The following is a 15,877-nucleotide window of genomic DNA, read 5'->3' as shown; positions in this document are numbered from 1 at the left end:
TCAGATGATCAGGTGAGGTGGCGAAATCGGCAAAACGGCAGCGATTATACCACATCATCAGAGAAGAAGCAATAGAGATGAAGAAGGGGAGGCGCGGGGCGACACTCCTGCTCGATCTGGGCTGCCCATATTTTCATGTGGGAAGGTGCAGCGCCCGTGGCGTGGCTACGACCGCCAACACATCGGCGGCACCTCTACATCGGGGAGGCCTAGGGAGCGTCGTGGACAGCCCATCTTCATCATCAATCAAGGAAGCAAGCGTCCCGACGCGGCTGGGTGCCAAATCGTTCGCTTCGCTGGCCTACCCGGTCGGTCAGCAGGTTCACAATCGCCACGACCGACATCAGACCACCTTGGATAATCACCCACACCACCAACCTCCACCTCTCGCAAAATCGCACCATCAACCAACTGCCCATGCATCTTCTCCAATCACTTCTACACCTGAAATCGCCTCTCCATCTATATCGCCCGAAATCAAGCCGGGCGGCGCCTGTCCAAGCCCATCTTCAGCGGCGGTGCTGAATGGGGGACACAATCACAATCACCACCATCATGGATCGACGCATCCTCCATCGCAGCAGATGCCGGCGGGAACGACTGAGTACGAGCGGGAGTGCAAATACTTTGACATCAATGGGCGACAGAAGAGGGGCATGCCCCAGCGAGGCGACCCTCACCACCACCCCGAGGTGCCCAAGGAGAGCTTCTTCAGGCGCGAGCTCCCCAAGCACTGCATCAGCTTCTCTTCCGACGAGGGCAAGAAGCTCTTCCGCGAGGCCCTCGGTACTCTCTTCCTTCCTCCTCCCTGTTGTTGTTGCAGCGCACATCAGCTCCACCAAGGTGACACCACATCATCGTCATCGTCGTGCAGGGGAGGGCTTCATGGAGAACTACTTCACGCTCGCGGCGCAGTACCGCACGCAGAGCGAGCCGGCGTTCTGCGGGCTGGGCACGCTGACGATGGCCCTCAACGCGCTCTCGATCGACCCCGGCCGTGTGTGGAAGGGTCCGTGGCGCTGGTTCTCGGAGGAGATGCTCGACTGCTGCACGTCGCTCGAGCTCGTCAAGAAGCAGGGCATCACCCTCGGCCAGTTCGTGTGCCTGGCCCGCTGCAACGGCGCCCAGGCATCAGTCTTCTACGGCAGCGACAGGTACGTCGTGTGGTTGTCAGCACGCGTTTCATAGCGCCTCGCTCACCCGGCCAACTACACAACACGACACGACGGTTGTGAATGCAGTGATGAGGCGACATTTAGAAATGTGGTGGAGACGACGTCGAAGGCGTCCGAGTTCGTGACGATAGTGAGCTACAACCGGGGCAAGGTGGGCCAGACGGGCACCGGGCACTTCAGCCCCATCGGGGGCTACCACCCGCGCAAGGACATGGTGCTCCTCATGGAGGTGGCGAGGTTCAAGTACCCGCCGCATTGGATCCCTCTGTCCATGCTTTTTGAAGCCACCAAGGTACCATCATCATCATGACTGTCGATTGTTCTTGTTGTTCGTCTTGTTCGGTTTTCTCTTCAAGTAGAGCTCACGCTGGTGGTGGTGGTGGATAGGATGTGGACGCGGTGACCGGTCGTTCTCGCGGCTTTGTCACGCTCTCTCCCTCGCAGGAGTTCTGCTTCTGGTGTAGTAATAACGTACCCAAACAGTAGTGATGTACATGCAAACACGCAATCATTCACGCAACCAACCCACGCCACACACTTTGAACTATGTTCGTCGTCAACAAGCGCTCCGTGTTGTCACAGAAAATAAGTGATAAGATGTAAAAAAAGGGTAAGAAAAACCGTTTGACGGTATCAGTTCAGCAAGCCAAGCTCGCTTCACAAGTGAACGTGCGCGACAACAATGGGAGGCGTTGACAGCAAGGAGGTCGCCGAGTGGCAGCAGCAGTACCAGAGTACGTAGAGGTCGAAACCTAGAGTCACTGCGGCCTATGGCGGCACTCACACTTGTCCCCCCCCATCGACTCCAGTCCCGGCCGACCGCGTCGAGCAGGTGCTGGAGGGCTTCCAGAACTCTTGCGTGCGTGTCCCCCCGAAAGGCGTGAGTGGTGCGGCTGGGTTGTTGACGGTGGTGCCCTGTTTGGGGGGGGGTCACGCCTACAACAGGGCAAGGAGGGCCAAATAACAAAGGAGAAGTTCGTGGCGACCATGGCGCGCCTGATGGGCAATGCCGAGAAGGCCAAGGCCACGTTTGAGGCCTTCGACGTCGACGGTTCCGGGTAAACCGCCTCACTACTCCCCCCTCCCCAACGGTACTGAATGTCTCTCGCTCACTCCCGCAACAACGCGTGCTTGCTCTTGTGCAGTTCGATTGACGTGCACGAGTACCTGAGCCTCATGGGCGCCGTCTATGGCAACAACGTGGACCAGAAGCTCGAAGGTGCGTTCGTTCGTTCATTCGTCATAGCAAACAATGTTGATTGTGATGTATCTGAAACGCGGTTGCGCGGGCCGATTGCAGCGTCGTTCAAGCTCTTCGACGAGAACAAGGACGGCCAGCTGTCCAGGGAGGAGCTCGAGCACATGCTCACGCGCACTGTACCCCCTCCTTCCCCTCCAATGTGACCCCATCGCTCTACGCTCGGCGTTCAACCTTGAATCGCACTCACTGCCCTCGCGTGCTTCTTCTTCGTGGTACGCGCACACGCAGATCTGCGTGTGGCTGTCGCAGAGGGCGAAGAAGAGGGTGACGGTCCTCCCGGCCGAGTACAAGACCAAGATCGACACCACCCTCGACGAGATCTTCAAGACCATCGACACCGACGGCGTACAACCCCCCACCCACCACAAATACCCCATGAGGTCGTGAGCTGAACCCCTCGCGCGCGCCCTGCAGAATGGATTCCTCGACAAGGACGAGTTCAAGAAGGGCTTTGCTGAGCACCCCGAGGTGTGCTCCTTCTTCAAGCAGTTCTGATCGCCATCGCCATGGTCGGCACCGACACTACATGAAGAGAAGCTCTCATAATAGTTACGAGTAAGCTTTGACGGGCTCGTAGTCGAAGGGCGTGAAGCGTTGGGTGAGTCGCTCGGCGAGCTCGCTCAGCTCGGCGCTCTGCGCGGGGTCCTGCACGGCCGCGGGGTGTTCGACGGGCGTGTCGATCTGGTTGGCGTACTTGGCCATCAGGAACTTGGCCACGCCGCTCTCGTCCCCGGGCGCCTCCCTGAGCACCGTCACGCTCGCCTTGACGTACTCCCCGCGGACCACCAGCACCGACTCCCTGGCAATCGTCGCCACGATGAGCAACACACACGCACACGCACACGCACGCACACACTGCACAAGCGGGGCACGCACTTCGTCTGTGGGTTGATCCCCTGCCTCTCGGCGAGTCGCTTCTTGATGAGGGTGCCGTGCTTGAAGTGGTCGGGGTAGTCGTTCCACTCGACGTTGTGTTCGTGTCGGAGCAGCCTCAGCACCGCCCCGTTGCTCTTCCGATCCAGCTGGCGCGCCGAATAGTACGCCCGGCCCAGATTGTTCACACTGTTGCGCATACAGTCTGCACTGCGCCATAACAAGTTTTCCTGTACGTGTGTCGTGTCGTTGGTCGTTGGTCGTGTCGTGTCGTGTAGTGTCGATTAATGCCTGCGGCGGATGGAGTGCACCGACGAGAGAAGGGATGGACCAACCAGACACTCTTCGTCGGAGGGCAGGCTGAATGCGCGCGCGTCAAAGTGAGCGATCCCTCGGTGCGCTTTGTCGCCGGCCTGCGCACGCGAACACATTGAGACCCGGTGGTGGTGATGGTGGCGCTTGTTTTCTCGCAAGCAGTAGTGAACGCATACCTCCTCGTGCGGGTGATACTCTTGCGAGCTGATGTGGTGGTTGAATCGAGCTGACGCATAGCCTGCAGTAACGCGGTAAGCACGCCATCAAAGTGCCGCGTGTGCGTGCGTGCGCGCGCGCTACGTTGGTACCAGAGGCGATCGAGATGAGCTTGGCGATTTTGCCACGAAACGGAGGAGGGTTGGTGAGGGTCGGGAGGAGGGCGAGCGTGATCTCATCGGAGAAGGTGTAGGCTGCTCGCGCCTTGAAGTACTCCATCAGGTCCAGCGCCGTCCGTTCCATCGCCACCGAGACTGCACCACACGCGTCAGCACCACCGCACGCCATCGATGAAAGGCCAGGCAAGAGTAGTACTTCGTGGATCGTAGGGCTTCCGGAAGGGCTTCGTGAATTTGCTGAATCGATGCCCATCTATTCGCAAGCAGTACGGCCTGAGAGTTTTCGATTAAACTTTTATTTATTGCATTAAATCAAAACAAATAAGAGATAAAAGGAGTGCCCGTACCGCAACGAATCGAGGATGAGGGAGTATTCTTGCTCATAGCTCTTCATGCGTATCGCAACATCGGAGGCGTCGGATCTGCTGCTCGTGCGATCTTGCCCATCCCACTGCGCGCCGGACGACAAGGATCGACGGACGGTCGAGAGCAGCGCTGCGGCAGAGGGCGAGCATCGACCCGCACTGCCGCCAGCACCAGCCACCAGGCGAAGCCGCACCGCTCTGCTGCCCTTCATTTTGTTGTTGGCTTTTCCTTTTTTTTCCTTAGTTCTTTTTTGCTTTTGCGGCCGTGTGGTGCCGCGTTGGACAGGGAGACCACTACTACTGGGACGGGAGCTGGTAGAGGGTGATGTTGCCCGCGTCCTTGGCATACTTGTCCTTCTCGGCTTCGGCAAAGGCCAGCCAGTGGTTCTGTGGGTGCCAGGCCATCGTGTTGATGGCCGCGTTGCACTTGATCTGCGACACCAGCTCGCCCGTCTCCACCAACGCCTACAAACCAGGGAGCGCATGCAGAAGGCGATAGACGAGGAGGAATGAGCTCATTGATGAGGCTCCATTGAGACAAAGAAAGGGCGCCGTACCACGTCGATGCTCAGGTCCTCGGAGGCGGAGGCGATCATCTTGCTGTCGTGCGTGAAGCTGACGGTGCGAATGGGGAACTGCAAGCGGCTAAAGGTTCGCAAGCAGGCGAGGTCCTCGACGTCCCACAGACTCACCAGCGCATCGGCACTGCCCACTGCAAAGTACCTAGAAGGACGCAGACAGAGAAACGAATCCGTGAGAAGACAAATAGGGAGGGCTGAAGTCGAAAGGAGAAGCGGCAGGCGTACTCTCCCGATGGTGAAAATTTGACGCAGTAGCAGTTGGCTGTGTGGGCGTGGAGGGTGCAGGTTCGCTCCAGCGAGGGCCAGCTCATGACCTCCACTCCTCCGCGTCCCGTGGTCAGGAACAGGAAGGTAAGGTCCTTGCTCCATGCTATCTCGTTCACCTGTGTTCCCGAGAACAAGCACCATTGTTTTTATCCAAGCGTTCGAATGGAATGGCTGGCGGCGGGTATTGGTACCTCAAAGGCAAACTTGATGGTCTTCATGGTCTCGAACTTGCGGGTATCGATGATCGTCAGGTGATCGAGCTGTATGGAGAAATACCAAACCGGTGCGCTTAGTCCTCACGCACGGCTCTTCCTTGTCATCCAGGCACCGAGTGAGAAGGGCTACCTTGTTGCCCACGGCAATGTGTCCGCCGTCCGGGCTCCACGCAATGTTGAGGTTTGCACCGCTGGTTTTGAGGGTGTGTGTCGACTTGGCGCCTGTGCACGCGCGAGTACAGGTGAGCGCTCGCTCTGATGAAGAAGATGGGGCAACGCACTTCGCGTGTCCCAGATGCGGACGGTCTTGTCGGCCGACGCTGTAGCCAGATACTCGGGGTGCGTAGGGTCCCAGCACAGCTGGTGCACGCTGTTGGTGTGCCCCTTCAGCACCATGTGTTCACCTCCCTTTTACATGAATACCCCCACGGTGAGTGAGGAAGCAAAGGTGGAAGACGCAGCGGGACGAAAGGGGTGCGTACAGGGCTGGCCATGGTCCAAACGCGAGCGGTCTGATCGACTGATCCGGAGGCCAGCTTCCTCCCCGTGCAATTCCAAGCCACGGAGTGAACCTGAGGAGGCGAATGAGTGCTGCAATCAAGATGGATACAGCCCGCACAGTCCAAGATTGTTTACACACCTCCTTCTGATGGCCCACCAGCTCCCTTGTGGTTGCTTTGGCAAAGCATGCTCGTGTGTGTTCCACGTAGTTCACCGGCACGGCCGATGTCGATGTCGATGCCGCAGCCCCCAAATTCATCTTGTGTGATCGATTGCTCCTTTTTCTGTTCTTTTTTCTTGGCTGCTCCATTTTATTTAAGGTGGCTAGTTGCGTCACCTCTCGATAACGGCAGTTCATGTCGTACACACAACAACAAGGCCAACAACACGTACGAGCAGAGGACCTGTAATTTGGATTCCTGGCAAAGCAGCGAAGGAAAGCGAGGGGTGCGAAGGCGGTCCCACTCCACGAGAATGGAACAGCTGCCAACCGAGCTCATCGCGCACATCATGAAATTCCTCATCCCCGAGGTGAATCCTTTTCTCAAATTCGCAACACAAGGTGTACATAGCTCCCACCTCCATCCCGTCTCCTTCTCATCTTCCACGACTTCCTCCTCCTCTTCATCTGCACCCGCTGTGGTGTTTCCATCGTCCTCATCTGCCGCGCTTACCTCGCCACGACGAAGCTTCCTGCCCTCGCTCCACCTGCTGCCCCATCTGCACTGCAAATCGAGATCGAGCTCATGGCCATCGCGAGGAGATGGATCTGGAGGGGGGAGAGGCAAGAAGCGAGGCAAAAATAGCAAGAACCAGCGGTGGTGGGACGATTGGCAGAGCCTTCGCCTCGTGTGTAAGAATTGGAACGTAATCGCCACCGACCCTCGCCTCATTATACACATTCGACGACACCAGGAGGTGTTCTTTGCCCAGATCGCCGAGCAGGCAAAGCGCTACTCAGGTATTAGCCCGCCCCCTGCAAACTACACAGAGCACCCAACGCCTTCGCGTGCCTCCACGATGCATGCAGAATGCCTTTCCAGGACTCTAGCTGCTCCCATCGCCTTGTGCTGGGCGAGGGCTCTCAACGCACTCTTGCTGACCCTTGCTTACGTGCTTGGGTGGTGCAGAGATGGTGACGGCAATCAAGAACGTGGCGATGCTGGGCGTGGAGCTGACGGTCGAGGAGCGCAACCTTCTGTCACGGGCTTACAAGCACCAAATAACGAGCACGCGAGAGTCGTGGGAACGGATCGTCGAGTGCGAGAAGAAGGAGAAGCGCAGTATTCGAAGCGACTCCTTCGCGGACCACATCATCAAGTACCGAAGTGCCCTCGAATCGGAGATATGTTTCGTCTGTCGCGACCTGCTGGCCGTACTCGACGTCTACGTGATCCCGCACACCGTCTCCGCCGAGGCCCGCGTCTTCTTCTTAAAGATGTACGCCTCCTCACTTCTTTTCTACGATCAATTGTTGGTACTGACATGCGCGCTGCGAGCGGGCCATGTGCAGGAAGGGGGACTACTATCGGCATCTCGCTGAGTTCGGGTCCGAGGGCGAGAGGAAGGAAGCGATCCAGAACGCGGTGAACTACTTTACCCAGGCGTCGGACATCGCGATCCTGGAGCTACCACCAGCTCATCCCATTCGTCTTAGCCTTGCCCTCAACTTCTCCCTCTTTCAGTATTACATCCTAAAGCAGTCGGAAAAGTACGCACCACATCCGCAGCACCGCCCACGCGTATATCGACGTTAACATGTTTGTATCATGTGTGTGTGTGTGTGTGTGTGTGTTCACAGAGCGTGCACGTTGGCGAAGGAGGCTTTCGATGATGCGATTGCCGAGTTGGACACGCTGGACGAGGAATCCTACAAAAACAGCAGCCGCACGATGCAAGTGCTTCGCGACTGCCTCACCTTCCGATCCGGTGCCAACAGCTCTGCCAAATGCAAGGGTCGTTCTAAAGGTTCGCCCCATGTGGACATGCCCTGTCGGTTCCGACCTGTGTCTAACACGTCTTCGTCCATCCTCCTTTAGAAGGTGGATCGGAGGTGTAGGCCTGGATCATCACAGTGGCTGGCTACACCTTGTGCGACGAGTACCGCCCTCTGGCACGAGTTTTCCAGGCGCGCGTGTAGCGATCTGTCAACAGGAGCTCCTGCGCCACGTCTGCCCAGGGGCAAGCGCTGCTATCCTCCCTCTTTCGTTGCAGAGAGATGTGCTCTATCTGCTTGTACCGACCTTTCTTCAAGTGCTGCAAGAAAGGCTCTTCACCAACGCGTCATTTATTATTGAAATATTTATTTTGTAAGTAGCCGTTGGCGACGAGACCAAGACGACAACGGCCGAACAAAACACCCCACAACAGAAAGAGGCCTCGGTCATGCGGCTGCGCCATTGCGAGAGCGGGGAGGCGGTGGAGCTGGTGGAGGGAGAGGTTACCTACTTGGGGCGGGGCGTGCTGGGCGTCACGGACAAGCGCATCAGCCGCCGGCAACTGCAAATCAGTCTGCGTGGTCCCGCCCTCGCCGTCACCGTGTACGTACACCGTGTACGCCACCACTTCATCACTCTTTTTCTCCCCCCCCCCTTGTTGACGCTGTCTGGGCGTGCCATGATAGGGAAGGGGTGAACCCGGTGTATGTGCGGAGGGCAGGCAAGGCGGGAGACGGGGAACTGCTGTCGCGCGGAGAAGAGGCCATCCTGAGGAACGGCGACGTGGTCACTCTGCTCGCCGACCTCCATCCCCTCGTGCTCGAACTTGATGGCGACGGTAACACTAGCGGCCGCGCCAACGCGCCAGCCATCGAAGGCGTGGATGGAGCAGCTCCCACTACGACAGGACACCGTGTGGTTCAAACTGAGAGGGTGGCGACGTCGAAGAAGCGAAAGCTGCCCTTTGAAGACGCTGGTGACGCCGAGGAAAAAGAGCCGCAGCAGACGCGTGATGAGAGAGACAGGGAGCGGCTGGAGCGAGCGGAGCGAGAGCAGAAGGAGGAGGCCGAGGTCGACATCGCACAGGCGAGAGAGGTCATAGCCGCCGCGCAGCGCGAGATCGAAGTCGCCCGGACCGAGCGACTGATCACATCGCTCGAGCTCAGCAAGATCAACAAGGGAAGCGACGATGAACCCGCAAGCGAGCCCGACAGGAAAAAGTCACGACCTGCCCCATCTTCATCTTCTTCGTCGTCATCGGCATCTTCCTCTTCCTCTTCCTCTTCATCCTCGACTTCAGTCAGCAGACACGATCATGGAGCGAGTAGAGGATTGCCGAGCAGAGGCCGGGGCCGAGGCGCAGGGCAGCGACGAGGTGGCACCAGCCACAGCCGCGAAGTCCCCAGGAGGAGGGCAGGCAGCCGGCACGCGGCGCGAGTGGCCAAGGAGCGGATGGGCGAGTACCTGGAGCTGGTGGAGGAGGCCGGCATTATGGACGAAGGCGCGGGCAGCGAGGAGGAAGGAGAAGAGGTGGACCCCATGGAGGACCCGGATCGCTTCGACGCAGCCGAGTGGAAGAAGAACGCCGACGACAACAGCGACGACGAGGAGCACGTACGTGGCGTGAAGTGTCTCATCATAGTCATTGCCACAGATCTGATGGTTGTCATGCTGATCAACTTGGCCTACGTGGTTGCAGGTGAGCGAGGGCTCGGACTACGACGAGAACGGGGAGCGGCCCGCGTGCCGTTACGGCGCGCAGTGCTATCGACGCAACGCCGATCACCTTCGCCACTTCTCCCACCCTCCCCGCGATGACTAGACGATGACAGCAACAACGCGAAGCGGCTATGAGAACAGAACAACACCAACCACCACTCTGCGGCCAAGAGGAAAGGGGAAGAGAGGGTTCAATTTTCGATGTATTATTTTATTGTTATTATTTCTGCAGAGAGGCGCAACGGCACAGCAGTGCAAGAGAGCGGCAAGCGTTGAGGAGCAGGGGGCGGCCACCAACGAGTGCAGGAGCGAGAGCCAGCGTCAGGAAAGATTTCCTCAAAACGGCGAGAGCTTGAGCGATTAGAAGGAAAAATGTTGAGCATGAATCTGTCGGGGGGCACGGTCTCGGTGGGGGTGAACCTGACGGAGGCCGAGAAGGAGGAGGTGGAGGGTTACATCCTGGACCGCGCAGTGTGGAACGCGCTCCCGCCCAAGGTCAAGGGCATGTTCGGCAACTCGATCGAAGCGTGGAAGGAATACGTGGTGCTCTACTCCATCGAGCACCAGCTGCGGTGGCGCGACCACCTCGTGCGTAGCGTCATGCCCAGCGAGAAGAACTACTTCGACGAACTCATGGCCTGGAGCCGCACCCACCTCATGGTACCGCTCCACACCCCGGCAGGCTGCGGTCCGCGCACTACACCCACTCACTCTGCTTCACACTGTGCAGCTGTACCCGTACCATCTGTCGGACGTGATGGTGAAGGGTCTGCGCATCACGCCCTTCAAATACTACCTGAACATGATGCACGACGTCATGAAAGAAGGTTGCTCGCTTGCTCCTTCTTTCTTCTTATTCTACGCTGCAGTTGGTTGAGGATCACTGACAACCACACGCACACTCCTCGCACCTTACAGAACGATCCTATGACCGGCTGCCCAACTTCACCGCATCCGACTGTACCTTGTCTCCTCTCTGCTGTTAGCTGTGGCTCCTGATAATTTATTTATCTATTTATTGATCATTTTTTTCTACTGTGTGTGGGTCGCCAGGTGTTCGCCTGCTGGGCATTGGGCGCAACCAATACATAGACACCATGAACACCGTGCGCGGCAAGGTTAGACCCTCCAGTCTGCGCAGCATGACCCGCCTTACACGCGACACGTCGTTGACGTTGCCTTTTGCTTATATCCGCTGCTGTGTGGCTTGACTTGACACGTGCTCGTAGTCGTGGCTCTGGAGGCGAAAGCGTGGAGCGCTGTTCGAACTGCTGCCCTCGCAACCGGTGCCCATTGAAATCGCGCACTGGTGGAAGATCAACATCGGCTACGTCTCCGAGGACGATATTCGCGTACGTCCGACCTTCCTTCGCTTGGTGGTCTGCGGTGTCACTCACGACGTACTTGTAACTTTCTTCAGAATGCGACGAAGATGGAGCATGCAGTGATCGACATGCTCATCGACGTGGGCACGCGTAAGGCCGGCGAAGTGGACAAAGCGACCGTTCACAGCCTCTACACGAAGGGCCTCATCTATATCGATGTGCCGGTCTACGACGAAGACTACATCATCAGTACGCGCCCCACCATTATTCGCCCGGGCTCCGCCAACTGGCCCGCTGGACTAAATCGGCTTGGTGTGAAAACAACAGTTCCGCCGTTGGAAGGGTTTGTCATGAATCGAGTGATCGGCGACTACTTTGAGAACCTGCTCTACAAGCTCTTCGTTTCGGTCGACGAGCGAACCAATGTGGAGCAGCTCGCGCACATCCTGCAAATGGACGTCCAGATGATCAAAGTACATTCATCGCTTCCTCCGCCCTCACGTCACCACCTTTTCCCGTTTCTATCACTGACTGGTGTTCCGCCGGGGCCTCCTCCCACAGCAAGCCCTCTCGCTGTATCTGCGGCTCGGGTTCGCCAAGAAGAAGAACTTCGAGGAGCTCGCCCAGCCAGTACGTCGTCACCGCCCTCTTCAAGTGCTGTACCTTGTTGCGCGCTTCCACCGGACTCACACGTCTTGCCCCTGGGCAATTCCATTCTAGACGCTGGACGATGGCTCGGGGAAGCTCAAGACGCGGTGGCATCCGTCTTGGCTGGCGATGGCGGGTCCGACGTCGCCGGGAGTGAAGAGGCCTGCGAAGGAGGTCACGCTCACGTTCACCCAGAAGGACGGCGAGGGCTCCGCGTCGTACTATCCGTCGTTCTTCTCCGAGCCCACCGCTTCCTCGGAGGATATCAGCACCGTCGTCGCCACACCCCTGTCCAAACCCGACAGCGTTCCCACGGTACTCACTCACGGTATTCTCGGGTGGATCCGCGGTCGAGCCTTTGCTTACTCTGCGCGCACTGTTTGCATTTTCGGCCGTCACCACACAGGTGGAGCATTCAAAGCGAATTGCCTTCCTGTTCGATTCGACGATTACGGCCTACCTAATGATGGGCAACCTCGGCGCCGGACTCAAGACGCACGCTGGTGCGTTGTGCCTCTGTACAGGCACGAAGCCCTTCGCGTCGTCTCATTCATGTCTTCTCCTTTTGTCGTGACAGTGACCATGTTCGAGCGAGGCAAGCTTTCGGACGAGTTCCTCGACAGTCTGCTGGAGGAGCTGCAGCTGGTGAAGCCCAAAGCCGAAGGCGAGGCGCAGGTATGCCCGTTTCTGCTACGGTGGCCTATGTTTCTTCTCCTAACGCTCTATTTGGCTATGCGCACACACAGCGTTATGTGGACCACGCCATCTGCCTGAAGAACACCATTCAAGCCCTTCGATACAACAAGAAAGTGCTCGACCTACCCGATTGCGACGGAGGCATTGATCTCATTCGCTGCGAGCGTATCAACACCCTCGACGAAGCCACCCGACTACGAGTACCCTCTCCCGGCACCGACGACGCCTTCAACGCTGTTGTTGATGTGTTGTGAGAAAGTGACACTGGCACCGCTGACTTCATCAATTCCTCGTCGCCAGCTGTTGGAGAAGAACTATGCCGTTCTCATCTCCATGGCGCCCATCTCCACCGAGACCGAGGAAATGACCCGAGTCGTGCCCCGGCACTTCGGCCCGCCTCTTCCCGAGGTACACCTTTCGCCCGCACGTGGTCACCTGATCATGACCGTTGCCATCGCCCTCACTAACCGACTGTACCGTGTTACCAGTTCAACTCGATGTGGTGGAAGCTGTTCGTGTATAACGAGATCGGAGCTGGTCCTCCCACCATACTGTACCCGCGCGGCGCACGTGTCACGCAGCTGCCCACTGCTATTCTGGTACCCCCCCCCGATTGACCGCATGCACTTGCGCTAGCCATTAGCCTCACCCAATAATGTGTTGCACAACACGGCCAGCCCTATGATCGGGTTACGTTCACGGCAGGATTGCACGAACCCGCGGTGTTGCCCACGGCCAATCTGCTGCCGGTGCTCAACGAGGCGCTCACGTCGTCCTCGGTCTGGATCCAAGCCTTCGCCTACGCCCACAAGTCCACCGTGGTCCACGTCCCCTTTCCCGTCCGACCTCCGCCCGAGGGCTACATCGGTACATACACAGCTTTCCCTCCGTTTCCCTCGCCCCACAGCCCACACCGAACGTTCTAATCGGCTGCGTCCCGCTGGATCGCACACTCCAGTGACCGAGTACGACCAAGACAACCTTGAGTACCACCCATTCGTGCAGCAGGTACATGAGCGGGAAGTGAAGAGTAATCATCACAGCAGCGTGAGACTCACGATAAACGTGTTGCGTGCAGTTGCAAGAGAAGCTCAACTTGCAGTACGGCTTCGGTTACATCACGATGAGCAGCCCACACGCCCTAAACCTGCCGGTGGCCCGACGACTCTCCGGCGAAGGTGAACCTGTCGAGGACGACGAAGATGAAGATGAAGATGAAGACGACGGCTACGGCGACACTGGGCTCGGCAGTCGCAAGAGCGCGGTGCTGGAGCACAAGCGAACGCCTGAGTCAGATGAGTGGACGGTCGTGGAGGTGACCTTCGGCATGCCGCTGTTCGACCCGCAGCTGAACAAGGCCGTGTGCGAGCGCATCGAATCGTTCCGGCTCTTCTCGGAGGACAACCTGGCCCAGTACACCAAGCACAGCCAGTACCTCTCCAACGCGCTCCTTGACTTCATCGAGGCCCACCAGGCCCCGCACTACAAGTACGAGGTCGAGCCGGGCCAGGTGCCGCCACCCACCAAGACCCTCACCTTCGCCGGCAACGCAGCCTTCCACCACCCACACAAGTCGTGAAGCGGCCCGGCATTCCTCGCATTCCACGTAATGGTTTTTGGTATGAAAAGAATGTACCGCTCGCCGGATTTTTGTTGGCCAATCGGCAGCAAGCACGAGTACTCGGGGAGAAGCTTGTGCTTCCTCAAATCCAGCTTTAGACGACACATCCACACAGCTTGAGATGCACTCGGGCAGCGCTGGTATGGGACGTTCCTGGCTGGGCGTCGTGGTCTTTCTCATGGCGGCGGCGCTCGCTGTTCATTCTGCCACTGCCGCTGCTGATACGTAAATAGCTGCCCCCCCCCACCAAGACCTAGCTGGCACCTAACGATGACCGAACAGGGAGGTGAAGCCATATTCGATCGATGTGCCGGCGAGCGTGCTGGAGGACCTGCAGTACAGGCTGGCCCACGCGCGTTTCCCACAGCCGCTGGACACCTTCGAAACGGCCGACCAGTGGGCCTACGGCACCCCGGCCGCCTACATGAAGGAGCTCACCCACTACTGGCTCCACTCCTACAACTGGACCGAGCAGCAGGCCAAGCTCAACCAGTTCCCCCAGTTCACCACCGGTACCCCTCCACCCTTTGTTGAACCACCTCGAGTCTGTTGTAATGAAGCTTCCTCCACGCGGGCAGAAATCGAGGGGCTGTCGGTGCATTTCCTGCACGTCCGGTCGAAGGCGCCCAACGCCATTCCCCTCATCCTGTCGCACGGCTGGCCCGGCTCGGTGTTGGAGTGCACCAAGGTCATCCCGCTCCTCACCGGTACGTGGTGCTCCACATCAACCGTCGCAACTTGTTGGCCGACCTTAACCGGTTGCTCTTCTATGAGCCATCACGTTTGTTGTTTGCAGATGAGCGTGCCAGCATCCCCTTCCACGTCGTGTGTCCCAGCCTTCCCGGCTACGGCTTTTCTGAAGCCCCCAAGGAGCCCGGTACCGCTTAGATCCAGCCCATCCCCCGCAGGGCGATCACTAAACGCTCCAGTGTCGCATGTCTCTCTGGTGGTAACGAGCAGGATTCGATCCCACCAAGATCGCCTCCATGTTCGTTCAGGTACTCCACCTCTCTCGCTGTGTTTAGCATCGAATTGCGATGGTTCACTTACTGAAACGGCGCCTACACACTACCTTCATATGTGCTGATCAATGACGTTCACCAGCTGATGGAACGCCTGGGCTACACCGAATATGTGGCGCAAGGCGGCGATTGGGGTAGCGCCATCACCACCGAGATTGGCATGCAGGCTCCCCAGCACTGCCGCGCGATCCACATCAACTTCCTCCCCACTGGCCCTCCCTCCGACAAAGGTGTGTCAGTCCCGCTTCCCCGTCGCTCCTCCCATCGCATGCTCGGTCTCTCTCCTCATCAATCTGGTTCATCCGTGCGAATAGGAATGCTGGCCTCGCTGAAGCTGGGGCTGTCGTACCTCTTTCCGAGTTGGTTCTACACGCCCCGCGAAATCCACAACATCCGGGAGGTCTTCTCGGTACTCCTGGAGGAATCCGGGTACCATCCCCCCTCTCCCCCAAAGAGTGGTGGCTCGGTGCCTGCGTTGCTGATGGGCATATGGTCTTCTCGCAGGTATCTTCACCTGCAGGCGACCAAGCCACACACGGTCGGATTTGCGCTGAACGATTCGCCGGTGGGTCTCGCAGCTTACATCGTTGAGGTACGACACGCGGTCTTCATACAACGTCCGCGAACTCTTAGCTTGGCCTGACGCGACCCGTGGCCTACGCAGAAATTCAGAACCTGGGGCGATTGTCGAGGTGATGTCGAGAACAGTTTCAGCAAGGACGAGCTGCTGACCAACATGTTCGTGACTCGCACCCCATTTATCCTGGACAATGCTCACCTCTTCTCATGGCCGTTGGGCGATTGTTTATGTGTGGTTGTGCGTGGGTGGATGCAGCATGATCTATTGGGTGTCACAGAGCATCACGCCCAGCATGCGCCTGTACTATGAACAGTTCCACACCAAGGAGTCCGTCTTCGACAAGGGCGCCCGCTTGTATGTCACCGTACCCACCGGTACGCGCCCGTCCACACCACTGCAAGGGCGTTCGTGGATGAGCTTGTGTTGCTCGACATTCACCGG

General features: G+C 58.2%; 8 protein-coding genes across 8 annotated transcripts; 6 read left to right on the top strand and 2 right to left on the bottom strand.

Moving 5' to 3' along the window:
* Positions 1-584: 584 nt before the first annotated feature.
* On the top strand, positions 585-1,778 carry ACA1_073300 (phytochelatin synthase, putative; the record flags this gene model as incomplete). The annotated part of the gene is made up of 5 exons (XM_004353162.1): positions 585-786; positions 875-1,154; positions 1,242-1,467; positions 1,563-1,646; positions 1,758-1,778. The coding sequence occupies 5 exons, from the start codon at positions 585-587 to the stop codon at positions 1,776-1,778; spliced, it is 813 nt and encodes a 270-aa protein (XP_004353214.1).
* Positions 1,779-1,857: 79 nt separating this feature from the next.
* Positions 1,858-2,931, top strand: ACA1_073290 (EF hand domain containing protein; the record flags this gene model as incomplete). Its single annotated transcript, XM_004353161.1, has 7 exons — positions 1,858-1,909; positions 1,985-2,034; positions 2,121-2,233; positions 2,321-2,394; positions 2,476-2,552; positions 2,665-2,781; positions 2,851-2,931. The coding sequence occupies 7 exons, from the start codon at positions 1,858-1,860 to the stop codon at positions 2,929-2,931; spliced, it is 564 nt and encodes a 187-aa protein (XP_004353213.1).
* Positions 2,932-2,985: 54 nt separating this feature from the next.
* ACA1_073280 (uncharacterized protein) lies at positions 2,986-4,353 on the bottom strand (the record flags this gene model as incomplete). The annotated part of the gene is made up of 7 exons (XM_004353160.1): positions 2,986-3,235; positions 3,313-3,514; positions 3,641-3,722; positions 3,801-3,862; positions 3,933-4,094; positions 4,156-4,196; positions 4,307-4,353. The coding sequence occupies 7 exons, from the start codon at positions 4,351-4,353 to the stop codon at positions 2,986-2,988; spliced, it is 846 nt and encodes a 281-aa protein (XP_004353212.1).
* Positions 4,354-4,621: 268 nt separating this feature from the next.
* ACA1_073270 (THO complex 3 family protein) lies at positions 4,622-5,783 on the bottom strand (the record flags this gene model as incomplete). The annotated part of the gene is made up of 6 exons (XM_004353159.1): positions 4,622-4,789; positions 4,882-5,047; positions 5,131-5,288; positions 5,364-5,432; positions 5,518-5,609; positions 5,669-5,783. 6 exons carry the CDS (start codon positions 5,781-5,783, stop codon positions 4,622-4,624), a joined length of 768 nt encoding a protein of 255 aa, XP_004353211.1.
* Positions 5,784-7,020: 1,237 nt separating this feature from the next.
* ACA1_073260 (uncharacterized protein) lies at positions 7,021-7,947 on the top strand (the record flags this gene model as incomplete). The annotated part of the gene is made up of 4 exons (XM_004353158.1): positions 7,021-7,328; positions 7,402-7,599; positions 7,690-7,856; positions 7,931-7,947. 4 exons carry the CDS (start codon positions 7,021-7,023, stop codon positions 7,945-7,947), a joined length of 690 nt encoding a protein of 229 aa, XP_004353210.1.
* Positions 7,948-8,273: 326 nt separating this feature from the next.
* Positions 8,274-9,528, top strand: ACA1_073250 (uncharacterized protein; the record flags this gene model as incomplete). The annotated part of the gene is made up of 5 exons (XM_004353157.1): positions 8,274-8,428; positions 8,512-9,045; positions 9,126-9,149; positions 9,272-9,439; positions 9,525-9,528. 5 exons carry the CDS (start codon positions 8,274-8,276, stop codon positions 9,526-9,528), a joined length of 885 nt encoding a protein of 294 aa, XP_004353209.1.
* Positions 9,529-9,916: 388 nt separating this feature from the next.
* ACA1_073240 (uncharacterized protein) lies at positions 9,917-13,792 on the top strand (the record flags this gene model as incomplete). The annotated part of the gene is made up of 17 exons (XM_004353156.1): positions 9,917-10,204; positions 10,275-10,371; positions 10,463-10,504; positions 10,598-10,650; positions 10,774-10,896; positions 10,965-11,118; positions 11,197-11,342; positions 11,431-11,499; positions 11,590-11,832; positions 11,924-12,020; positions 12,095-12,192; positions 12,264-12,413; positions 12,514-12,621; positions 12,702-12,812; positions 12,891-13,080; positions 13,121-13,221; positions 13,292-13,792. 17 exons carry the CDS (start codon positions 9,917-9,919, stop codon positions 13,790-13,792), a joined length of 2,571 nt encoding a protein of 856 aa, XP_004353208.1.
* Positions 13,793-13,955: 163 nt separating this feature from the next.
* Positions 13,956-15,809, top strand: ACA1_073230 (epoxide hydrolase; the record flags this gene model as incomplete). The annotated part of the gene is made up of 10 exons (XM_004353155.1): positions 13,956-14,059; positions 14,117-14,346; positions 14,413-14,541; positions 14,631-14,711; positions 14,795-14,832; positions 14,939-15,086; positions 15,171-15,265; positions 15,377-15,448; positions 15,521-15,594; positions 15,692-15,809. Coding segments are annotated over 10 exons (1,089 nt in total), but the record flags the coding sequence as incomplete, so codon positions are not given.
* Between the last annotated feature and the right edge of the window lie 68 nt (positions 15,810-15,877).

This window comes from Acanthamoeba castellanii, assembly GCF_000313135.1.
Source record: "Acanthamoeba castellanii str. Neff unplaced genomic scaffold scf7180000084603, whole genome shotgun sequence".
Taxonomy (NCBI): Eukaryota; Discosea; order Longamoebia; family Acanthamoebidae; genus Acanthamoeba; species Acanthamoeba castellanii.
Note: the sequence above shows the minus strand (reverse complement) of the source record. Positions and strands in the feature narration are given on the sequence as shown.